Below are 26,529 nucleotides of genomic sequence, written 5' to 3' on the forward strand. Positions count from 1 at the left end.
CATAGATTTTTGGGGTTACCCAACACATACATATTAAAAACCTGTAACTGTAGCTTTAGTTACACTTTTTTTCTGGACAATTTTATCCTTCAGCATTATGAAGTGTTCTTATTCCTATTTATATCCTCTTGGCTTGAACTGTCTGATATCAAGATGATAACCTCTGCATTCTTACTGTTTCTATGTGCCTGGCATATCTCTATTTCTATTTATCCTTTCTGAATCACTTTGTTTAGGTGTACTGCTTATATGTGCCATGTTGGGGTATCAGTTAGCTTTTGCTGCATAACAAACTGTGACAAAACTTAGTGGCTTAAAACAAGAGCCATTTATTTAGCTCATGATTCTGTGGGTTGGTTGGGCATTTGTGGTCTAGGCTGGCTCAGCAAAACTCTGATGGGCTTACTCATGTAACTAACATCAGCTGGGGGTTGGCTGGTGGCTGAAAGATCTACAATAGCCTAATTCTCTTGTCTGTCAATTAGTAGACTATTGGCTGAGGATAGGGGGATGACTGGGCCATCTTTCATAATCCAGCAGGCTGGTCTCTGCAGAGAGATCACAGGGTTTCAAGTGCAGCAAGAAGGAACAAGCTCTGATGGCTGAAGTGTCGGCTTGCATCACGATTGCTAATGCCCCATTGGCCGAAGCAATTTACATCAACAACCCAGACTTAAGGGTGGTCAAACAGACTCCAGTTCTTGATGAGAGGATCTACAACATCACAATGCAAAGTCATAGATGAAGGGAGAAGAATTTGTAGCCAATTTTACAATCTATCATATTTGGGTTTTCCTTTTTGATTCAGTCTAAAAGTCTTTTTTCTTTCAATGTTAATTTAAACCCAATTACATTTATTACATGACTGTTAGGTTTGATCTCAATTTGTTATATCATTCTGTGCTGTATTTATTGTGTTGCTATTTTTATTATGTTTTTGCCTGTGTGGCCTGTTTGCTCCTTTAAATTTTCTTTTGGTTTTAGGAAAGTTTATATTTTTGTTTCAATGGTTATCTTTATAATAATGCCTTTTAGAAAATTATTTGGTCCCCTTTTTCTTTACTTCCTTATACTATTTGATTTGTCAGCTTTAAATGATATTTGTTGATATAATTTAGATAATATCTTTTTTTTTTTTTTTTTTTTTTTTGCGGTACGCCGGCCTCTCACTGTCGTGGCCTCTCCCGTTGCGGAGCACAGGCTCCGGACGCGCAGGCTCAGCGGCCATGGCCCACGGGCTCAGCCGCTCCGCGGCATGTGGGATCCTCCCGGACCAGGGCACGAACCCGTGTCCCCTGCATCGGCAGGCGGACTATCAACCACTGCGCCACCAGGGAAGCCCCAGATAATATCTTTTGACTCCCATCTATTACATATTCACCAATCAAGTTACTTATTTTACTTTTCCTGTCTGATGTTTGCAATGTACTGTGAAATGGATCCAAAAAAGTAAGGCAGATTAATGGATGGATGGATAGAGGGATGATTAGATAGAGAGAGGTGTGATAAAGATAGATATGTGTGATAGTAAAATGTTAATGTTAGAAGCTAAGTGGGTGGGATGTAGGTGTGTTCACTGTAAAATTCTATGCTGTGTTTGAAATTTACAAAATTAAAACGTTGGGAGAAAAAGAACATAGGAGCCTGCCTAAAGGTGCTTCCATTGGCCAACTCCTGGACAAGGTAGAGTATCAAAATAAATAATGATAGCAGTGGATTATAATCTACTGAATAAAAATCCATGAGTCTGTGCTGATATAAGTAAATATGTAACTGAATAAATTAATAAATTGGAGAGAAAGGAAAAGTTTTCCTTATAGAATAATGCCTACTAATAAACATAGGAGAAATGATGGATTAGAAAATCACCATTTTGCCACTATCATAGCAATAATAGTGTCAGGTGAGAATCATCAAAGGATGCTAAAACTAGTAAAAAAAAGTTTAATGAGGAACAACACATTAATATAGTCTCAAAGTATATTTCCCCAAATTATTTATTAATTACAAAGAGAAAATAGTAGTTTTTCAAACAACAAGGATTTACTATATAGTACAGGGACCTATATTCAATGTCTTGTAATAACTGTATTCAATGTCTTGTATAATGGAAAAGAATTGAAAAAAATATCTATCTATCTATCTAGCTATCCGAATTACTTTGTTGTACACCTGAAACTAACAAAATATTGTAAAGCAACTATACTTCAATAAAAAATTTTTTAAAATAGGAGTTTTTCTAGAAAGAAACCTGGTAGACACAACCTTAAACAATTAGTGTTTATTATGACTGTAAACACCAAGAGATGCACAATGATTTTATTTCCTTTGCTTTTCTTAGTGTCACAGTCTTTTGTTCTTCTTTGTAATAACTCTTAGTTTTTTCTGAAAGCTCCATCACATCAGGTATTCTATCTAATCCCCCTTTTTTTATTTTTTTGGCCATGCCACGTGGCATGCAGTATTTTAGTTCCCCGACCAGGGATCGAACCTGTGCCCCCTGCAGTGGAAGCGTGGAGTCTTAACCACTGGACCGCCAGGGAAGTCCCTCTCTAATCTTTCTTTTTTTCTCTATGGGACCTTCCTTCTGCAGCCCTTCATTTTCCTGTTTTAATCTGGTCTGGCTACTCTGCTGCACAGCTACCATTGTAGGGCTTACCTCCTGTCCTAGACCCCATCCTATAAACCATCTCCTGAACTATCTTCTATGAGTGTGGAACCAAGAACTTTGTAAATATATACAATAGATTGACATATTGGTTACAGAATTCTCCTGATTTAAATTTTGCTTGGCACACAGTGGAACCTGAACAGATACTTGCTGAATAACTTAGTTTGGCCATCCACATGTTATTGATACTTTCCTTTGTACCATGAAGCTTACGGGGAGGGTTTGGTTTTTCTTTTTTTTTTTTGCGGTACACGGGCCTCTCACTGTTGTGGCCTCTCCCGTTGCGAAGCACAGGCTCCGGACGCGCAGGCTCAGTGGCGATGGCTCGCGGGCCTAACCGCTCTGCGGCACGTGGGATCTTCCCGGACCGGGGGCACGAACCCGTGTCCCCTGCATCGGCAGGCGGACTCTCAACCACTGTGCCACCAGGGAAGCCCTTGGTTTTTAATATATGATCATAAATATTAAATAAGTAAAGATAAATGAAATCACACATGTCTGTGTACATGCATAATTTTCTTACAAGGAAACTCAAGTATGTTTAATATGAAGGAATACCAATAACCATTTACTTACTGCTCCCTGAATCTGAAACAGAGAGCTAGTGTATGCCTGAGGGAACAGACTAAAGAAACTGCATATAACTCTAAAAGCAAATTAACAAAAGCAAGGGAGAGACGGTGAGGGAGCTCCTCTTCAACTTTGGATACTAAAACACATACTGGATTTTGGTGAAAACAGGAGAAACCTGCCCTCAAACGTCGAGATACACACAAGATAATACGCACAGCTGTCCAGAATTATTTCTACTCTGTAAAGCAATTCTTTCAAAATAATGCTGATATTCATTCTCAGAAGTTATCTTCTGAGTAAAACAAGTAAAACAACTCCTGTCTAAGAGACACTGGTGGCAAAGGGCAGGTTATTTAAATAGCTGTGAATGGTATTAGAGAACTGGCAGCTGGTGGAAATATGATCATTCGTATATGGGATGAGAATGGGCTTGCACAGGGAATAATTCTACATAAAAAGGTTAATAGTTTCCCTATTTCTCTTAAAAAAATTTGAGGCCATGTGGACCTCAAAATTTACACACCCATAAGTGGAAAGTGGGTAATTTTCTCTTCTTGCATTTTTAATTTTTTAGAAATATGCAAATAGATTAAGGAGACAAATAGTTCTCAAGCATGTTATATGTTGCAAAAAACTGAGTGCCCTGCCCCACACCATTCCCCTTTCCATTCCATACACATGATGTGTCTCCCAGGTGACATGTGGCAGTGGGATCTTAGTTCCCCAACCAGAGATCGAACCCTTCGACCCCTGCAGTGGAAGCACTGGACCGCCAAGGAGGTCCTCTCCATCCTAATGTTATTGGTTTCAGCAAGTCTATTTGAACTCTTCTACTCCATGCCTCCTTTCCTGTAGGTCCTCCCCCATGACCCCCCAACACCCTTAAGTTTACCCCGAGAGAGTGGAGTAGGGGAGTGAAGACACCTCATTTACCTTTTGCCTTTCACTTTCTCTCTCTTAGACTCTTCCTCTTAGCACCCAAAAGGGCTTTCTCTTTCTTGCATTGCAGGGACTTCCCTTACATCAAATCCTTGTACTATTTACCCTCTCATTTACTGTAAAAACTCTTTGTTACAGTCCTCTGGGCTTGGCTTTGATAAACTTCTTTTCTCCTCAACAAGGCTTCGCTCCTCCCCAAAATCACAAGTGCTTACTTTCAGGCTACTGTCTCAACATGGACTTGAAAAGCTCTATTTTGAAACTCAAAGCTGTTTTCAGCAGGGTTCTGTCCATCCAGAGAGGTTTATTTCCATTGGTTCAATCAGTGGGGGTAATGATGGGCTCACCGGAACCAGGGATTATCAGGGAGGAAAAAACCTATAGATTTAATATTCCCTGAAACGTTACACTGCGGATACACTCTAAGAACACATTTTATGAAGTTTCATTACACAGATGGAAAATCAATGTTACCATAAGCGAGTTTGGAAACAGTGAAACGTATCTTTGGAAAGCATCACTAGGGCTCCCTAAGCATCCAGTTCTCCCTTCCCTCCTGGGCATACAGAAGACCACCCTTCCTGATCCCATTCCAGTCTGACGGAGCTATGTGAGAAGTTCTAGACAGTGAAAGGTAATGAAAGTGAGAGGGCAGAGGCAGTGAACAGTTGCTATGTGATGCTACAGATTCCCTCTTCCCATTTGAAATTGAAGTCTCAAGTTAAGACAGTTAAGCTACAAGATCAAACTCGTCTGAATGACTGAGACACTGCTTGGAGGACAGCGACCCTGGACAGTTGCTTGTCCCACAGAAGACTTTGCATCAGCAAGGAACAAATGTTTATTATGTTAAGATGCTGAGATTTTGAAATTGTTTATTATCAGAATATGAGCTAGCCTACCCTTATATACCCTCCTTCTTTGGCCACTGGCCTAATGCCTATTTAATGAGGGTATTGAGGGGAAAGCTGTGTTATTTTGATAGTAGAAACCTTTTTATTTTTTTGCAAGCAGTGAAACTCATTGACTCTTTCAAAAATATTTACTGAGTTGCCTACTAAGTGCCAAGTGCTAGAGACTTAACAGTATACAAAACAAACACAGTTTTTGTCCTTAAGGAGTTTACATTCTAGTGAGAAAGTCAGAAAAAAATTAATCAGGTAACAAAAAACTTGCTAGTTAGGATAAGTGTTATGAAGCAAATAAACAATGGCTGAGTTAGACACTAACAAGGGGGGAATCTACTTTAGACGGTGTTATGGGGAGGAGACATTTCTTCCAAGATATGAAGAAAGGGGTAAATTATTTCAGGTCATATGAGGAAAGAAAGATCTTAGTGAGAGTTTGAGAAACTGAAGTAAGACCAACATGACTGGGCAGTAATACATGAGGAACAAGTGGCAAAACATAAAGTCTGAGAGACATGCAGAGACAGATCATGTTTTATCAGATAAAATCACCTTAATCTTTCCTTGATCAATGCCACACTTAAACACATCTATATTCATTTCCTTTTTCCCTCCATCTGCCTCAACAAATGACACATCCCTCATCTTTCTGACAGTTAATCCCTTCTCTTGTACCCTCCCTACTCTGGTTACCCTTTCCTCTCCTCTTTTCATGCACTTGGCTCCTTTGGTTATCCTCAGCTCTTCTGAATCTTCATTCTCTCCCCAGTGGATCAGTCCTGTCAGCCAATCTACAAAATACTATATTCTGTCTTTAAAAAACACATAATCTGATATTCTATTTCCTGAAAGCTTCTGATCTATTTCTATTTCTTTGTGTTCCTTTCTAGGCCCAGAGGCTTAAAATTAATTTGTATGCCAACTGTTGATTCCCAAACAAGATCTCTTCTTGGAGCTCTAATCTCATATACCCAATTGTCAATTTAATGACTCCACTTCAATGCTTGGTATAAACACTTCCCATCCTCTGGGCCCATCAGTGGATTATCCATCAGTTTTTTTTATTTTATATTTTTTTAATATGTCAGTAAATGATTCCACTGACAGCTCAGATGTTCAGGCCCCAAATCTGGGAGTCTGGCTTAGTACTGCTAATGCTAGCTTTCATGATCCCTTGCCTGGATTTCTGAAATGGTTTCAGGATTTGGCTCCATGCTTCTACCTTGCCTTCCTCTAATACATTCTCTACATAGCACCCAGAGTGGCTACTTTATTTATTTTAACCTGGAAAAATAAACTTTTAAAAATTAAAAAAAACTGTGGCCAAATAAACTTTTGTAACAAAAGTAGTATATATTCTGTAAAAGATTACACAAAAAAGATAGGCAACAAATAAAGAAAATAAGACATTTCCACTTCTAAAGATTACAACTGCTAATTCCTTAGGGTATAATCCTTCTAGATCTTTTTTCATAGTACATAAATACACATATGTGCATTTTATAATCAAAATGAGATATTGTAACATACGTACTGTTTTGTGACTTGCTCTTTTCAGTTAATGATCTCCACCTTTCCATGGCAATACATTTTCATCTCATATTCAGTCCATCTATGTTCAAATTTCTTCAATTGTCCTGAAAATGCATTTCATAGCTGGTCTGTTCAAATCAGGATTCAATCCAGATTCTATGTCCCTCAAATTTCTTTTACAGAGCAGTGGCTTTTTTATAACTATAATTTTTTAAAGAGATGGGATCAGTTATTCTGCCTAATGTTCCACCTTCTGCATTTGTCTGGTTACTTTTCATGGTATCATTTAGTTTGCTCTTCTATCCCCTGTACTTCTTTATAAATTGTGTGTTAGATGCAAAGAATTGACAGATTCAAGTTAAACATTTTTGCCTGGAATAGATCATAGATGACGATATTGTATACTTCATATGACATCTCATCAGATTGATGCACAGGGTGGCCTTTTAAAAATGTGTCGATAAATTGTATCATATCACCGTTTCTTAAATGGCATTTATAGCTTCCTTTCCATTTATTCTACAATACAAATTCTTTAACTTGGCTTACAAGGTTCTGAACGATTTGATGCCTGTTTACTCTTCCAACTTTATTTCATCCCATTCTCTACTTGTTTATTAAGTTTTTGCCACACTGTTTGCTTCCACACCCTGAACATGGGAAGTGCTTGCCTCCTAGGGCCGTTGCCCCTTGGTCTGGGAGGCTCTCCCCAGCCACTACTCTCCCGGCCACTCTTCCCTTCTCCTAATGTCAAGCATCTTCTCAAACTGCAGGTCTTTTAAAGTTCACCTCCTCAGAAAAACCTTCTCTTAAATAATTATTTAATAATTATTATTGTTTAAACTAGGTTCTTTCGAGGGACCCTCATACCCTTACATGCCAAGCACCCTGCTTTTTGTACCAAGATACTTTTTTGGTCCACCTTAATATCTGTGTCCTTACCTGACATTAAGCTGCACAATAGCCAGGACCTTGCCTACTCGGCTCACTGTGCACACAGTATTCATACACAGCAGCCCGCTGAATGAATTACCATAGGTCACAATAACCCTGAGGCTGCCAGGTCTTGGACAGGTGGCTGCAAACTCGCGCACGTGGCAGTAACTGTAGCACTTCCCCGGGAAATTGTTAGAGCGGAGGAAGAATTATCTTTACGTGAAAGCACTCTGCCCACCTGCCGAGGAAGTACGGAGGAATGAGAAAATTCCGCCTGTGGAGAAAGCCGGCGCCGTAAGGCTGGGCGCAGGAAGAGTGGGGGCCCAGGTGAGCAGCGCCGGCGCCCGGTCTCCCTCACGTGACCGGAGGCGGCGCGCCGACTGCGCCTGCGCGATTGCTCCCGGAAGTGGCCAGATCCGAAGCGCAGGCCGAGCGGACCTCTGTCAGCTCGTCAGTCCGCCTGTACGGTACCCCGCGCGCCTCGGCCTTCGTCGTCGTCCCGCGGTCTTTGGCCCGAAGGGCGGCCGAGGCGCTCGCCATGGCGACGTTCGTCTCAGTGCAGCTGAAGAAGACCTCGGAGGTGGACCTGGCCAAGCCGCTGGTGAAGTTCATCCAGCAGACGTACCCGAGCGGCGGGGAGGAGCAGGCCCAGTACTGCCGCGCGGCGGAGGAGCTCAGCAAGCTGCGCCGCGCCGCGCTCGGCCGCCCGCTGGACAAGCACGAGAGCGCGCTCGAGACGCTGCTGAGGTGGGCCTGGGGCCGGGCGGGGGGAGGCCGTCGGCGGCCTGCCGCTCCCCTTGCTCCCTTCTCTCTTCCTGCCTCCCTCCTTCACACCTACTGCCCGGGCCGGCCGTCCTGCCCCTGTTGGCCGGGCGCGTAGGTGTGGTCTGCATTCCTTCCTGCTGAGCAGGAGCGGCCTCGAAGTCCCCGGGGACCCGACCCGCTTCCCCTAGCTGCCCGCCCTAGCCCTTGGTCCACCGAGGCTCGGGCCGTCGGCCACCTGGGAGGAACGGTCTGCCACGTACTGATCTCTTTTGCCACATTTACCCAGAACTGGTTTTCTTCACTTTTTGGTGGGGGGAGGGGGTCTCTGAGACTCCTCTCTTCCCCAGTTTTTGCATCACTGCAAAACTTTCTTGGCCAGGTTTGGATTTCGTAATCGTAGTTGCTTCGGGGAAGTGGCAGAATTGGAACACTGGAACCCATGTTTATTACGTACTACCCTGTCCACTTCGGAATGAGCCATCTTCCTAGCTTCATCGTAACCGAACGACAAATGGAGAATTCCATAGGTTAGGAGCTGCCATTATTTGAAGTTAAACTTGAGTGACATTAACGTTCAAGATAGGTTGCTTTTAATCAGTTTGTTCACAAACAGGTATGCAGATATTGGAGTAAATTTGTTATCTTAGCAAATGTTTATTGAGCTCAGGCTGTATTTAAGGAGAGTTCCTTTTGTAGTTCTTTCTAGTTAGGATGGCAGAACATTTTTATAGCACTTTATAGTTAAAAAAATTTATTTCGCCCATCTTGTTAATGATCTCATTTCCTATGTGTAACATATTCTCCTTGTTTCACGGGAAAAACACAGCTGTATTAGGATGCAGGTAGGAGCAGCTCAGGTTAAACTAGCTTAGTAACTGCAAAGTCAAGGAATATTGCTTCCTTATCTTTAGGCATTCCAGGAGATCATCCTGCCTCTATGATGATTACCTCTTAGGAGAACTTTGTTTCTCTATTGGGAGAGATGGCCACTGGCTCTCCTGTAATTACAGTGGTCTTAGCACTCAGGATCTTGGCTCTCCTGTAATTACAGTGGTCTTAACACTCAGGATCTTAGGTAAGAGTACTTTTCTCCTACACCCTGGAGAAAGTCTATGGAGGCCTCTGATTGGGTTGGCTTGTGCCCATGTATGATGGTGGGAAATGGCCTAATTTAATTGCCCTTGTCTGAGTCACTCTGCTGGTTTAATTTCTCCATGCAGCATGGATTAAAGTAATATTAGTATGGACTGGGGAAGAGCTGGTCCTCCAGAAGGAGGATACTGAATAGATTGCTTAGAGGGATGATGACCCCTTGGTGTCAGTTTTAAAGATAAGACTGTTGGGTTGCAAAGATCACTAACTTGATACTTAGTATAAGCTTTTTAAAAAGTTAGGGCTTCCCTGGTGGTTCAGTGGTTAAGAATCCGCCTGCCAGTGCAGGGGACACGGGTTCGAGCCCTGATCCGGGAAGATCCCACATGCCACGGAGCAGCTGAGCGCCACAACTACAGAGCCTGTGCTCTAGAGCCCATGAGCCACAACTACTGAGCCTGCGTGCCACAACTACTGAAGCCCATGCACCTAGATCCCATGCTCCGCAGCAAGAGAAACCACTGCAATAAGAAGCCTGTGCACCGCAGCAAAGAGTAGCGCCCACTTGAAGAGTAGCCCCCCGCTCGCCGCAACTAGAGAAAGCCCGTGCGCAGCAACAAAGACCCAACACAGCCAAAAATAAATAAAATTTAAAAATATTTAAAAAAGAAACAAATATAAAAAAAAATTAACCTATGAACACTTAGCCATTCTTTAGAATTAACATACTTTAAAAAAATCTCCAGTACAATTCTTATGTAGACATGAGGGGCATTCAGTGACGATTTTTCATTAGTAGTATTAAAAAAGCATGGGTTGTGTATAATGTACATATGAATACATTAGGTTTGGTCTCAGCCCTTAAGGAGTGTGTAGTCTTCAGAGACTAGAAGATGAGAGAATAGTGAGTAGTGGTTCTGTGAAGTTTAAAACTTTGTTCATTTGTTCATTCCTTTAGTCTTTTCCAAGGTGTAAATGTGAGAACTGTTCCTAGGTTTAGGGCTGTTGAGGAGATAGTGTCTTTGAAACTGTGTTTCTTTAGTTGTCTGTATTATCCTCATATTAACACATTCGTTCAACAACTACACTTTTTTCACTTCTTGCTGTTATAGGAGAGTTAGGGTAAACTAATAGCTATTAGTACAGTCTGTTAAATGGAGGTGTGTACAAAAGTACCTTTGGTATACATACTGTAAAAATGAAACAATTGTGGGGTGTTCATCCAATCAAGCAGATTGTCTTACTTTTAATAATTATATTTGGATAATTGTGTAAACTGAACATTAATTTACATATTTTAAACTTAATGAACTTTTAAATAAAATTTTAAAAAAAGAGGGCTTAATCTAATTCCTAAAGAAGAGAAGCTAGCTTGGTAATGATACACAGCTCTACATATAGTTTCAGTGACTTGCCTTTTTTATTGTTACTAACTTCTAGATGACTTATTAACATTTCCTAAAATACACATTTATGAGTTATAATATTAAGAATGAATGTCATCCTTTGTAAAGTGACTTTAACTACAAATTGATTAGGAGAGCCTTGGTAAACAGTGAATTTTACACTAGGTGATCAGATGGGAACCCTGCTGGGTTTTTTGGGGGAGAGGGGGAAGCTCCAGATACCACCTTCCATGTCTTTTGTTGTGATTAGTTTCTTTAGAGAGAAAGCTTCCAGTCTCCTTCCATGAAAAAGCCTGGTTGTCAGCTTTCTGAAATTTGGTCAGGGGGAATGGAGGTTGAGGATCTCAGCAGTCATGTATGCAGTTTTTTATATTATCTGTTTTAGTTTTATATTATTTATGTTGCTGTGTTAGGGGTGAAGTCATCTGCGTGTGGTAGATCTCAAACTGTCAGTGAGTTAAATTATGATTTTAGGACTTCCCTCGTGGCTCAGTGGTTAAGAATCTGCCTGGCAGTGCAGGGGACATGGGTTCGATCCCCGGTCTGGGAAGATCCCACATGCTGTGGAGCAACTAAGCCCATGCACCACAACTACTGAGCCCGCACGCTGCAACTAGTGAAGCCCGTGTGCTCTAGGGCCCATGTGCCTCAATTACTGAGCCCCCGTGCTGCAACTACTGAAGCCTGCATGCATAGAGCCCAGTGCTCCGCAGCAAGAGAAGCCACTGCAATGAGAAGCCCATGCACCACAACGAAGAGTAGACCCCACTCGTTGCAACTAGAGAAAGCCTGCGTGCAGCAATGAAGACCCAACGCAGCCAAAAAATAAATTGAAAAAAAATTATGATTTTACTCTGTGTGAAAAGTTGGTGGATGGGTAGTTCTGGTAGCCTAGGGATGGTGTAGTGGTTCTGTGAAGTTCATCAGGCTCAGGCTCTGGCTCCTCCAGCGAGCTGCTCTGTAAAACCTAGAGTCCTTGCTCTCAAGGTCCAGATAGCAGTCATACCCAAGTTTTAGGAGGATGGAGGGAGGGAGAAAGAAGGCAGAGGGCTCAGCCTCCACGATGTTTCCTGGAAACTGCCCCGGAATACCCTGCTCATATGTTATTGGCCATTATGTGTGTCCACATCTAATAGAATGGTAGGATAGGTAAAGGAATTTTTTAAAAAATTTTTATCAGAGTATAGTCACTTTACAGCGTTGTGTTAGTTTCTACTGTACAGCAAAGCGAATCAGCTATATGTATACATATATCCCCTCTTTTTTGGATTTCCTTCCCATTTAGGTCACCGCAGAGCATTGAGTAGAGTTCCCTGTGCTATACAGTAGGTTCTCATTAGTTATCTATTTTATACATAGTATCAGTAGTGTATATATGTCAGTCCCCATCTCCCAATTCATCCCCCTCCCCGTATCCATATGTTTGTTCTCTATGTCTGTGTCTCTATTTCTGCTTTGCAAATAAGATCATCTATACCATTTTTTTAGATTGCACATATATGCATTAATATACAATATTTGTTTTTCTCTTTCCGACTTACTTCACTCTGTATGACTATCTCTAGGTCCACCCACGTCTCTACAAATGACCCAGTTTCGTTCCTTTTTATGGCTGAGTAGTATTCCATTGTGTGTGTATATGTGTGTGTGTGTATATATATATATATATAGCCACATCTTCTTTATCCATTCTTCTGTTGATGGATATTTAGGTTGCTTCCATGTCCTGGCTATTGTAAATAGTGCTGCAATGAACATTGGGGTGCATGTGTCTTTTTTTTTTTTTTAAATAAATTTAGTTATTTTATTTTTTGCTGCGTTGGGCCTTTGTTGCTGTCCCCGGGCTTTCTCTAGTTGAGGCAAGCAGGACTACTCTTTGCTGCAGTGCGTGGGCTTCTCATTGTGGCGGCTTCTCTTGTTGAAGAGCACGGGCTCTAGGCACACGGGCCCAGTAGTTGTGGCATGCAGGCTTCAGTAGTTGTGGCTTGTGGGCTCTAGATCATAGGCTCAGTAGTTGTGGTGCACGGACTTAGTTGCTTCACGGCATGTGGTATCTTCCCAGAGCAGGGCTCGAACCTGGTACCCTGCATTGGCAGGTGTATTCTTAACCACTGTGCCACCAGGGAAGTCCCCGGTATATAGTATTCTTGTTGACATTTTTTAATAGTTTGTAATTTTAGTTTTCTTTAACTCAAGAGTCCTTTATATAGATTTTGTAAAATTTCTAAATAGATTTGTGTGTCACTTTTTTGTGGGTTAATACTTAGTTTGCTGCATTATGGTAGTATCTTTTTCATTTGTAAAATAAAGGTGATGGAATTAGTTTCATAATTTCTGAAATTTTATCCCAGCACTAGTGTTTTACAGATCAAGAAAGAAAATATTGCTGTTCCATTTTACTTCTCAAGCTGTTGCTTACATTCTGATTGTTGCTTAAGATATTGAGATAATATTAGTCCTAATGACGTTGCTACAATTTGTTAATAAAACAGTGTGGGGAATATAAAGATATATAATACCTGACCCTTGGTCTCAAGGAGTATCTGTAGTAGCCAGACCTTAAATTGGCTCAGTAATTTTATTGTGCATAAATGAATAAACTTGAAAATTTAAAGGAAAATTTAAAATCTCTGCTTTTCTGTGTTCTGACTTTTCTAATGTTTAATAAATAAAATAGCTTGTCAGGATTTTCTTCATTCTTTGTAACCCTAGAGAGAATCTTCTCTCAGAGTCTTCTGCACACAGGAGGTTTAAGCCACGCAGCTAGCTTTGTGGTAGAGTTAGACTAAGATCTTGACTTCTTGACTCCCTGACTATTTACTTTCTGCCATACGCTGCTGCAGTAGTGCTTCATTAGTGATTCTTCATGAGGTAAATCGGGCAAAGAAAGAAGTGTGAAAATAAGGTTCAGGAGGCATCTGTTAACTCTGATCAATATCTGGCCCAGCTCTCTTGTTTCTGTCTCTGGTTGGTGGGCTGGGAGTTGCCCAGCCCTCAGTACTGGCTGGAGCTGGATGGGTTACGTGAATTTGCGTTGCAGTATCACTTTGCCTAACGTAGATTGGTTGTTCTCGGTCTTCACACCTTCCCCCTAAGAAAAACTTTAAAACTAGAATTTCTAATTGGAATTTGTCCTGTACCTATCACTGGTATATTAAAAGAAATATATTCATTTCCTTTTTATTTCCCCATGAGATTTTAAACGTTGAGTTCTTAGATATGTGCTCTAAAGTGATTAAGTTTTATGAAATACTGGAGAACATGTAAAACACTTACGAATAGTTGTAAAATAAGAATCTGTAGCTACCGTTTTTCCAACATGTGCAGTGTGTCCAGGCAATATTTTAAGCTTTGAGTATATATTGTATCATTTGTCCCTCATGCTTAAATTAAATGAGGTTTTGCCCTCACTTTAGAGAGGTTGAGGAGTAACTTGCATGCAGTCACACAGCTAAGAGTTGGTGGAGTTGGGATTCAAACTCAGGGTTGTCTGACTTACCTTTTTATGTTTAGGATTTTATAGTTAATTTTTTTTTTTTTACTTATTTTTAAAATAAAATCTTTAACGGTACAGATTCTTTTTTTTTTTTTTTTTCTTTGCTACACCAGTACTCTGGTGTAGCATACTGGCTTTCTCTCTCCCCACTTGTGGAAAACTTGCAGCCTAGGTCTAATTTGTTAGAGGTATACCCTGGGATAGAATCTGCTGATTGAGTAAAGCATATTTAAATGATAAAGAGAGGGGTGTGGTAGATTCTCTTGTTCTGCTCTTGTTCCCTCTCTAGAGAGCTTTGATAGCTGAGAATTAGGCTGAACTATGAGGGGTCGTATGTGGTGGAATTATATTGAAAGGATAGCTTACTGTACTTCGTACTGTAGGAACAGCATTTTCCCTGTGGTACCTGCAGTTAGCAATGGCTATTTTCTTTTGAAAAGCATTAGTTGGTCTCTTTGTTGGAGTTTACTCCATATGAAGTCAGATATTATTGATTTCCAATGACTGTTGTACAGTACTTATATTTCATTTTTTCATACTTATATTTCATATTATATAACCTGTCTTAAGACAGCTATTTTACTTTGAAGATTCCATCGCGTATCTTCCTAGTCATTTAAATGTAGGATATACATGCACTGTTACCCCACGTAAGTTTTCAGAGTTGACCCCAAAAGCTTTGGAGTAAATAGGGTAGGTATAAAATTTTAGTACATTCTCTTTAGCCTTTCTTTTTTTTCCTGATTCACTTGCAGAGCAAATAGCTTCATCTCCTCCTACTTCCTTCCTTGCTGTCTGTAGAGCAGAGGCCTGCCCAGCTGCCTGTTTTTGTATGGTCCAGGGCATCACTCTAGCGTTGTGAGCCTTGGAGAGCTAGCTGGGGTGCTCCCCTCTGCCCCATCCTCCCCTTTATTCCAAGTGTTTGCTTCTCTGGCCAGTAGCCGTGCCTCACTGCTGCCCAGGGCTTGCTCAGGTGCCCTACACGTTGGGTTTTCTGCTTGGCAGTTGCTTGGCAGTGAATGGTATAATCTCACACCGGAACTTGGTGACTCAGCAAATTGCCCTGTCTCCTGCCAGCTGTACCAGCCGCCCAAGTTTGAGATGGCTGGACTCGCTGGCAGGAGAGAAGGGCGTGCCGATATTTGAGTGTCACTGGGGCAGAGAGTGAAACAGACTGTATTAGCCACTACTCACCTCCCTCCCCTGGGCTTCTTAACACCAGACTGGATCCTCTTCCCTCAGAGAAGTCTCCAGCTAATGGCAATTAGATAGCTGTGTACTTAGTGTACCCACCATCTGAGATGGCCCAACCCAGGTAAAAAGTGCCCAGGGCAGGGCAGGAGTTTTCTTTCTTGTTATAACAAGTACCTACATTTTATCCTTGATTTTGCCTCTTTTTTGGCAAAGCCTAGAATAGCCCTTTTCAGAAAAAGTGTGCCAGTCCCCGCCCTATAGCCCTGTCGGCCTCTTTGCACATTGTTGCCTCAGGGTCTTGGTACTTGCTAGTCTCCTTATGGACACGTTCTTTGGTAGCTCCTGTTTATTACCAAAACAGAGAATCTCAGGTTTTACTTTTCAGAGATTTAAAAAAAGTTGCCTTTTAAAAACTTTGCATTTTACTGATTCATTTGTTTGGAGCTAGCAATGAAACTGAGCAAATAGACCCAGTTTCTGTTACAATCCTTTGAGAGAAAAGACATTAAACAAAGTCCCGCAAATAAATATATTACCAACTGTGGTAAGTTCTGTGAAGGAAAAATTCAGGGGCCTAAGATTATAAATGGAGAGGGGAACTAATTTAGAAAAGGAGTGAGATTGAGTGCCTCTATCATTTCTGCCACCACCGTGGATCATCTGTTTACTGGATTACTGCAATAGCTTTCTGACTTGTCTGTACTTATACCCTGGCACACCTGCAAGTCAGTTTTCTACATAGCAACCAGGGTGACTCTGAAAATGGATTAGCTCGTGTTACTCTTGTCCAAACCCTCTGGATGGTTCCTCCTCTTACTCTATAGTAGAAGCCAAAAGTCTTACAAGTTGCACTCAAGGCATCATTACTTCCTTGATTTAATCTCCCACTATTTTCTCCAGTGCTCACTCTCTGGCCATATGCCTCCTTATCATGGCAGAGACCTTTTCAGGCATACTCTGGTCTCAGCTTTTTGGCACTTGCTCTTCCCTTGACTGGTAATGCTTTTCCCTCACATCCCATGACTTCCTTCATGCCCTTTCTATTATTCATGATTGTTAAAAAATTTTTTATTTATTTACTTTTGGCTGCCTTGGGTCTTCGTTGCTGCGCATGGGCTTTCTCCAGTTGTGGCAAGCGGGGGCTACTCTTTGTTGCAGTGAGCGGGCTTCTCATTGTGGTGGCTTGTCTTGTTGTGGAGCGCGGGCTCTAGGCACACGGGCTTCAGTAGTTGTGGCACATGTGCTCAGTAGTTGTGGCACATGGGCTCAGTAGTTGTGGCTCGTGGGCTCCAGAGTGCAGGCTCAGTAGTTGTGGTACATGGGCTTAGTTGCTCCGCGGCATGTGGGATCTTTCCGGACCAGGGCTTGAACCCGTGTCCCCTGCATTGGCAGGCGGATTCTTAACCACTGCACCACCAGGGAAGCCCCCAGGATGTTTCAAAATTTTTTATTTTTTACTTTTATGTAGTCAAATGACCATGTTATCTGAAAAAACTACAGCCTTCTCACCTCACCCCATACACGTACCTTATTTCTCTCACTTCTTTAAGTGCCATTGCACTTAGCACTATCTACTTTACTACATTTTTACTTTATCTTGTTTTGTCTCCCACTCAGAAAGTAAGCTTTACAAGGGTGCAAATTTTTAAATGCTTATGTTCTGCTCAATTCCTATGTCCTAGAACTGTGTTTGGTGCATAGTAAACTTGTAGTATATGTTTGTTGAATGAGTGAATGAATGAGGACAAGAAAAATGGGAAATTGTGATGGGAAAATTTCCAGGTATGGGGGAACAAAATGTGTGAAGGCCCTGAGCCAGGAGAGAGCACAGAATTTTAGTGCCTAGAATGTGTAGTGAATATTGAGTTGAGGCTGGAGAGTTGAATGATGTCAAAAGTTTTGGATGTAATTATAAGTATAATGGGAATGCAAGAATACTCTCCTACATAACCAAAGTACAGCTTTCAAAATCAGGAAATTAACATTGATTGAATATTACCATTTAATCTACAAAACTCATTCAGATTTTGCTGATTTTCCCAATAATGTTGTTTACAGGTCCAGGATCTAATCCCAGATCTTGCATTGCATTTAATTGCCTTTTTAGTCTCCTTCAATCTGGAATAGTTTCTCAGTTTTTCCTTGTCGTTCACCATGTTGGCATTTTTGAAGAGTACTGGCTACTCACTTGGTAGAATGTCCCTCAGTAAGGGCTTGCCTCATATTTTCTTGTGTTTTACACATTTTGGGGCTCTCGTACCACCCAAGTGATGCTGTGTTCTTTTTAGTGCATGTTAGGAAAAACATGAGGTTGATTTGTCCCATTGCTGATAATGTTTAACTTTTATCACTTTGTTAAGATGCTGTCTGCCAGATTTTTTGGCCTTACAATTAATAAGTTATACTAATTAGTATTTTGTGGGGAGGTAGTTTGTGACTTTGTAATATCCTGTTTCCATCAAACTTTCGTGTTTTAGCTTCCATTCATGATTTTACCTGAATCAGATATTATATTATGAAAGATGCCAGATGGTGACATTTCTCACTTCATTGTTTCTTCTAGATTTATTAGTTGGCATTGTACAGTAGGGTAGAGCTTTCCCTATTCACCTGTTTGTTTTGTTTACTTTAGAACGGTGTTCTTATTTTCCTTAGTGGGTTATGATTTGTTATTTATTTGAATTATTCTGGACTTGGCTAGTAGGAGCTGCTTAAAGCTAGTTCCTGTGTTCTTCTGACATATCCTCATCATTTTTTGAGTCCTTAACTTCCTAGCATAGCTAGATGTTTTAGCCTTGCTGCTTGAATTTTCTCAGTTGCAGTCATGGAGCCAGCAATTTCTCTAAGGACTGGCTGGCTCCGTTTAATGCATAGTACTATTTATCTGGCCTCTAGGTGTGCTGATTGCTACTTAGGTATTATTGCTTCTAGGACCTCTCAGCATATACACTTAGGAAATACATACACACACACATTTATACCTCTTTTGTATCTGTATTACATTGTATTAAAAAATGAGTTCACACTGTTACCTCCCATTCCAATCCAAAGCCAGCGTTTCTTCTAGCTGTCCACATTCCCATGTTTGTAACTCCTTTCTCTGGTAGTTAGAAGCCTGACTCCTATTATCTTCATTGTATTTACCTAATTGCTCAATTCTTCCTCTGTGTAACCAAAGTTGTGGCCATGACAGCCCCAAACTTGATCTCTGACATGTTGCTCCCACCCCTCTGGAAAACTTGGCCTCAGAAATAACAATTGCAAAGAGCCATGGTGATGGGGGTGCAGGAGCAGGGAGGTGATAAGGGAAGGAAGAAAGATTACAGGCCAGTTAGAAAGCTTGGCCTTGGACACCCCCCAACCCCCTGGCTAGCTCAGAGGTCAGCCTGATAGGGGAAGACTGCCTCATGTTTGATAATCATTCTGGCTGCTGTATGAAGAACACATTGAAGAGAATGAGAAAGGAGAAGAGGAGACAGGGCGACTGGCTAGGGAACTTTTGGATTAGTTTACATTCAAGGGAGAGTGGAATTGTTGACTGTGTAGCAGTGGTGGAGATGGACAGGAGAGGACATACCCAAATCATATGGGAAAGTTGGTAAACCTGATTTTAATCAGTAGTTTACCAGAGGTGTTAATCTGCCCAATGGATATAAAGTTATCTTAATAAGAAATAGTATTTTAAGGTATACATTGGTTACCTAGGCAGATATTAGTTTGCTTTTAGCCAATAATAGTTGATAAGTATTTTTCTTTGGTGGTAAGAGTTTTTTTTTGACAGTTTTTTCATTGCATGCATTTTAGATACAGGTTTACACATTAAAAGACTGTGTGGGTCTTCCCTGGTGGTGCAGTGGATAAGGTGCTGTGCTCCCAATGCAGCAGGCCTGGGTTCGATCCCTGGTCAGGGAACTAGATCCCACATGCATGTCACAGCTAAGACCCGGTGCAACCAAAAAAAAAAAAAAAAAAGACTACGTTAATTAACTTTAAAATGGCTGATTGAAATCTGATTCGTGGTCCACTCAAAGTTAACACGTATAATTTTAGTGTACTCCAGTTATATTTACATAAATGTGTGTAATATTTAGCTTTGGTAATTTTAAATTTTGACCGGTTTTTATATTTAATTAATTAATAAATTATTTTTAAGGTTCTTTTTTTCTTCCTGTTTTATTGAGATATAATAGACACATAGCACTGTATAAGTTTAAGGTGTACAGCATAATGGTTTGACTTATATGCATCATGAAATGATGACCACAATAAGTTTAGTGAGTATCCGTCATCTCATATAGATACAATATTAAAGAAGTAGAAAAAAGTTTTCTTTTCCTTGTGATGAGAACTCTTAGGATTTACTCTCTTAACTTTCATATAGAACACACAGCAGTGTTCATTATATTTATCATGTGGTACTTGACAATCCCTAGTACTTATTTATCTTGTAACTGGAAGTTTGTACCTTTTGACTGCCTTCATCTAGTTCCCACTCCCCTCAGCCCCCCACCTCTGGTAACCACACATCTGATCTCTGTTTCTATGTTTGTTTTTGGAATATAATTGACCTACAACACTATGTAAGTTTCTGTCACACAACATAGTGATTTGATATTTTGGTACATTTTAAAATAATCACCACAAGTCTAGATGCCATCTGTCACCGTACGAAGATATTACATAATTATTGACCATATTCTCCATATTGTACATTCCATATTCGTAACTCATTTATTTTGCAACAGGACATTTATACCTCTTAATCTCCTATGCAGTAAGGAAAAGACAGCCTCTTCAATAAATGGTGTTGGGAAAACAGGACTACTTTCTCACACCATGCACAAAAATAAATTCAAAATGGATTAAAGACTTTTAAATGTAAGGCTTGAAACCATAAAACTTCTACAAGAAAACATAGTACGCTGTTTGACATGAGTCTTCATAATATTTTTTTGAATATGTCTCCTCAGTCAAGGGAAACAAAAAGAAAAATAAACAAATTTGCTCTGTTTTTTAGATACTATGATCAGATCTGTTCCATTGAACCCAAATTCCCATTTTCTGAAAACCAGGTAAGTCATTAATTTTAATTTGTTTTAAACTTATATGATAATGGTAAATCACTCATTTCCTCCTACCCATGGTATTTTATTAAAATAAATGGTGCCTCTTCACTATCCCTAGGTTTTTATGAGACTTTAAAAATACAAATTAGAAACTTTTAAGCCCATTGTAAAGAGTCTCTTGGAAATTCTGTTCATGCCATTCCTCAGTCACTTCTGGGCTCATTTAGTGCATTGGACTGCATTTTTTTTCTTGCAGTTTTTAATCAATAGGATCTTTTGACTAATATAATCTGTGGTGCCCTTTCCTTTGATTTTTACAGAATAAAGAAAACTGTATGATTCAGGAAGTACTAGTCTCATTTTATGTGCTTTAAAAATTATTTGCACATGTTATATTTGCATATGAATTTGCAGATACTATGATTAGATGTTACACTATAAGAATGTCAATCTTACTTTCTCTTAAAGGCTAGATATTGAAAATGCTGATGATTTCTTACAGTTTTATTTGGGAGACTTGTTAAAAGTTTTAAATTTGTGTGGCATTTCTAAATTTTAAAATAGTTTATACAAAATACTTTAAACATTCTTGTACTAAAGTTTTTACAAATCAAATAATATGGTAAGATTTGCTTTAAAATATTCCAGAAGAAAAAGTATGTGTGTAGTGGGGTTGGGGTCAGGAAGTGAGGGTAGATGAACCAAGAAGGGCAAAAGGCTAAAACTGCTGATGGATGTATGGGAGTTCCTTGTGTTATTCTCTCTAGTTTTGTGTGTATTGAAAATTTCTCTAATCTAGAATTGAAAAATTTTGTATTGGATTGCAATACATAATTTAAAAGAGGCCAAGTTCTTTTTAACCTTCATGTGTGGAATATTTTAGAGTAGAGTGAGATGCAGTTTTTAATTAAGTGAACTTTTATTTATATACATACATAAAAGTGAACAGTATCATGTATATAGCTTGAATCTTCAGAAAGTGAATATATATGTATAACCACCACCCAGATCAAGAAATAAAATATTGTTTCATTTTATCCTGGAAAGGTAATCATTCTCCTACTTTTGTCATCATGGAATAGTTTTAAATTTTATCCTCTGGGAAACCTGTAGAGCTTACTTCGTTGCCTTTACTTCTCTTGGCTTATTTGATGATCGTTTATTAAGTATCTGTTCTGTTCAAGCCATTGTGTGTTTGTAAAGATGAGTAAGATTGTGTTTTCTGAAGAAGACAATATGTATTCAGTTACTGAGGCAGAATGACCATTTGAAATATCCTAGTGCCAGTATCTTACTTTCAAAAAAGAAAATTTTATGGTCCACAAAAAGGAAAAGGAATTGGTTGGTTAGAGAAGATAGCATTTTAGATGGGTTGAAGCTTTTGTCCTTTTCTTCACTGTCGATTTTTCTTTGAAAGAGACTTAATATTTAATGAGATTCAGGAAGGTAACATGAATTTCTTTTCTTTTTTTCCTCTTTTTATCAAGATCTGCTTGACATTTACCTGGAAGGATGCTTTTGATAAAGGTTCACTTTTTGGAGGATCTGTAAAATTGGGTATGTAATTTTTAAATAAAAAATGATAGGAAATTTGTTCTAAATACTTTGTATTGTTGTAGGTTTCTGAAATTGCTCTCCTTATGACTCTTTGTAAATAATAAAAATTTTTATGTTTTATTTTCTTTCTAACTTCAACTTTTAATGAAATTTCCGAATATTTGTAGAGAGCCTACACCTTGCCAGGCACTGTCATAGTTTTAAAAATGAATAAGATAGTTGTACTCAGTCAGGTTGGGAAGGTAGCTATCATTCTAAAATATTGTAGAGAGTATATTAGTCTGTGAACAAACTTCCGGGAGCATAGATGAGGAAGTGGTTAATTCTGCCTGTTTGAATGCAAGTGATGTTTGAGTGAGGCCTTGAAGGATGAATTTGGTTTTTCCAGGTAGAAAATAACATTACATGTAGAATATTATAACTGAAAGTCGAGAGGCTTTTTGATCTACCAGCTCATCATGTTAACCTTTCTATGTGTTAACTTTCTCCTCTGTGAAGTGGGGAATAGTACTGTGAAGTACTGTTTATTTCATTGGGTTCTTCTGTGGATAAAATGAGTGAATATGTGTAAAGTCCTTAGAACAAGGCTCAATAACTATTAGCTACAATCAATAATATGAGTATTATATTACATATGAAATACATATATATAATGTGTATGCATCATAGAATATATGCTATATAATATTATATAACAGTGTCATATAGTGTGTTGCTATATGTAATACATATTGATATAATTATTGTTAAGGCTTGAAACCTTAGGTGAATTGGGGATTATGGAGGGTGAAGATACTGGAGAGTAGATTGTGAAGAGCTGCAAGTGTACAGTGAATTTGTGCTCTTCCCTCTTATATGTTTATAGCTTATTCCACCCGGGCACTGTGGAAGGGGCTTTACACATATTATCTTAGTAAATTCCTTCTCAGCCCAGTGAAGAAAGGCACTGTTATCACCAGTTGCACAAACTGGTTTAGAAAGATTAAGTGACTTTCCAAGATCATATGGCAAAGATTTAATGAAGCCAGATATAACTCCAGAAAGCCTAAGTCCAGAGACTAGAGAGAAACAGACCAGTTAGACTGGTGAGAGATGAAGAGATTTGACTAGGTGTAGTGTATGTGGGTCAAGGAAGGGATGGGTTTGAGAGAGGGTTCAGAGGTGAAACTGATGGATCTGCTGGCTGGCTGTCAGAAGAAAGAGTAGGAGTTGATGTTTGACTTTAAGGTTTGTAACTTGGTTTGACCTGTGGCTAATTATTCCTTTCAATAGACAGGTTGAGTTTGACTTTTCTGTGTTATATCTGGGTAGAAGTTTCTCTTTGGCATTTAGAAATAATATATTTAAAGCTCAAAAGAGGTCAAGATGTAGATTTGGGAACAATTTTCATTAAATGATAATAAATTTATCTCCTCTGGTAGATTGTAGATTGGGAAAAATATGAAAGCCAAGCTAGGGAATACAACGTTCAGGGGAATGAGAAGAAGAGGTTCCTGGGAATGAGGTTGAGAAAAGACTTTCAAATCTCAGAGGAACCAGGGTAAAATAGAGACAATGGGATTGAATGCTGGAAGAGTTTCAGAAATTGTGTCCAGTGGTTCCCAAATCTGGCTGCATATTACAGTTATCTGGGGAGAATGTTAGAAATACAGATTATATCTTTACAGACAAAGATACAGGATGCCAGATGTGATAGGAGGACATTTCAGGGTGGGCCACTGGAATTGATACCTTTGAAAATACCTTCAGGTGACTCTGATGTCGAAATGTCATTGACAGAGTCATTGTGGCCGAGGTCAAGAAATAGAAGGTTGTAGAATTCACTGGATTTGGCAGAGAAAGAAGTGTCACTAGGGGCATGCTGAAGTCAGATTGCGTCGAGGGGTGGACTGGAAGTGAGGAAGTACAAGCAGCATGTGTGGGTTGCTCAGTTAAGAAAATATACAGTAAAGAGTTGGGGACAAAGGGAGCGTTATGCTGAGAGGGAGGCAAGGTCAAGAAAAGGACTTCTAGTGCTGTTGTGACAAGCAAGTTGTTTGGCTGAGAATAAGGAGCAGGTAGCAGGAGAACCAGGAGACATTTAAGTGAGATAGGTTAAGTTGATGAACTGAGGTCCTAGAGGAATTGGGACACACAAAAAATTGAGAGCGTAAGTAAAGCAGGAGGTAGATCATCAAGGCATTTCTAGTAGCAAATATTGGGAATTAAATGTCCATCACTAATGTTTTGGTTAAATAAAGCACAGGCTGCCCATTCATTAGAATATTGTATAATTTAGAATATTAAGAATGATAATGCAAATATATATTTGTTGACATATATATCTGTGTCCATTGAATATCCAATAAAAGACCTGTTACAGGTGAGAGCTGTTGCCTTGAATTGATGTAACTCGGGGCCCCAGAGCTGGTCTCTTTGGAACACCTTTTATATAGAAACCAGGGTGATTGCTGCTTCCTGGAGTTGTGCATTCCAGGCACCCTGAATATGGTATAGTGTACTATTTGTGAAAAATTAGGTATGTGAACATGTATGTACTTATTTGTCAAGATATTCACCAAAAATTAGTGGGTAACTCTGGGAGGATATTGAGTGATTTTTAATGTATTTTCTTTTTTTTTGTGTGTGTGTGTGTATGTTTAAACAATTGTTTGAATTTTAGAACAACTATTTTTATTTATAATCAAGCTGTTGTCATTTTGAAAAGCTCAGGTAAAAAAACAAGAATGAAGTTCAATATTAACAAAAAAGAGGTCTTTGAAGAAAGGAGAGTTGAACATTTATTTTAAAGAAACCCTGATTTAACTTTAGATGTGATAGAAGAAATCATAAAGGAAAAAAGATTTAATTACAGGAAAAAGTTTTCACAAAATCTCTTATACGTGAGAAATTGTCAAAATAAAATGAAAGACAACAGCCTGGGATGATAATGTTCATAGGAAATATAATAGGCTGGCATATATATCTTATATATAAAAAGTTTATTTTTATCTGTTGCTTGGAATGTATTTCATTCTTCTTTAAGTCCACTGACTCTCTGTCATATATACTGGATGAGTTGCTTTATATTTAGACTGTGACTTTCTTGTATGGCTCTGCGTGCGTGTGTGTGTGTTTTTAGAAGTTTTAATTGCTCCACCACCACACACATTCTGTGCTTTTATCATATTCTCAAGACTTTGCAAACTCTTGGTCTTATTATTTATCTCTCTGGACTCACCTTTTCCTGAGTGACTCTTCTGTTCCCTTTGGCCTCGACTGTTTTCTTGCTTGAATCTGGACTGTTTGCTATCTAAATCTGCTGTATAACTATTATCCCTTAGTTTAGAGCCATTGTTTTCTGGCTACGGTGTCTTCCTCTTTTGCTGGAATATACTCTTAAGTAACTTTCTCAGAAAAGGTCACATTTCTGAATCTCTTCTTTGTGGAAATGTCTGTATTTTGCCCTCACATGAATTTGGTTTGAAATTCTGCTTAGGTCAGAAACCTTGGAGGCACTCTTGACATTGTTTCACTTCATTCCCCACATTCAGTGAATTCATCAGCAAATCCTATCAGATTTTCTTTTTAAAGGTATTAAAAATCCAGTCACTTCTCAGCACCTCTGCTCGTACTGTTGTGGTCAGAGCCACCATCACCCCTCGCGCCTATTGCAGCAGCTACCTGTCCTAATCTCTGGCCTCCACCAGTGCTGCTTCCCCACAGTCTGTTGTCCACCAGGCGGGCTGAATGTGTCTCTGTTCAAAACTCTGTTGACTTCTTGCCTCACTCAGAGTAAAAGCTAAAGCTTTACAGCAGAGTTGGCTCTCTTACCTCCCTGACATCATTGCTTCCCATTAGTCCCTTGTTCCCCGTTTTTTTAGCCATACTGGCTTTAATATATGTTGAATTAATTAGAATCATGTTTCTTCAGAACCTGAAGGCATTGTTCCCTTGCCTTTTACTATCCAGTGTTACTGATGAAAAGTCTGCTGAGTATTCTTTTGTAGGTGACCTGATCCTTTTTTCTTGGGAAGATTTTTACAATTTTCTCTTTATACTTCATGGTTAGAAATCTCAAAAGATCTAATTGGCTTTCATTTGGGGTATGGCATTTTATTGTTGGTCCTTTCAGTTTGAAGACTCATTATCTCCCTTCAGCCCTGGGAAATTTTTATACATTTCTTTGATAATTTCTTCATTTTTTACTCTCTTTTCAGAATGCTGTATTAACTGATATTAGTTGTTCTGAGCTACTCACTCACAACTTTTACATGTTTCATTTTGTTTTCTCTTTATGGGCTGCCTAGATATTTTCTAACCTTTCTTTTGAAAAACTTTTAGCAATCAAGTTTTTAATTTCCAGGGGCTTTTTCTTATTCATGGATTGTTCTTTTTTTAATAACATCATGTA

At 39.4% G+C, this 26,529-nt stretch overlaps 1 protein-coding gene across 3 annotated transcripts in view; it reads left to right on the forward strand.

Moving 5' to 3' along the window:
- The first annotated feature begins 7,961 nt into the window (after positions 1-7,961).
- The window catches only part of PDCD6IP (programmed cell death 6 interacting protein), a 61,088-nt gene continuing 42,520 nt past the window's right edge, over positions 7,962-26,529 (forward strand). For all 3 annotated transcript variants that reach the window (XM_027088233.1, XM_027088234.1, XM_027088235.1), the window contains exons 1-3: positions 7,962-8,307; positions 20,531-20,585; positions 22,067-22,136. In XM_027088233.1, the coding sequence (XP_026944034.1) occupies positions 8,099-8,307; positions 20,531-20,585; positions 22,067-22,136 (334 nt within the window). In that variant the 5' untranslated portion in view covers positions 7,962-8,098. The remainder of the gene's footprint in view (positions 8,308-20,530; positions 20,586-22,066; positions 22,137-26,529) is intronic.

Source organism: Aethalodelphis obliquidens, unplaced genomic scaffold (assembly GCF_003676395.1).
Source record: "Aethalodelphis obliquidens isolate GAN/ISIS:26980383/991018 unplaced genomic scaffold, ASM367639v1 scaffold62, whole genome shotgun sequence".
NCBI classification, from domain to species: Eukaryota; Metazoa; Chordata; class Mammalia; order Artiodactyla; family Delphinidae; genus Aethalodelphis; species Aethalodelphis obliquidens.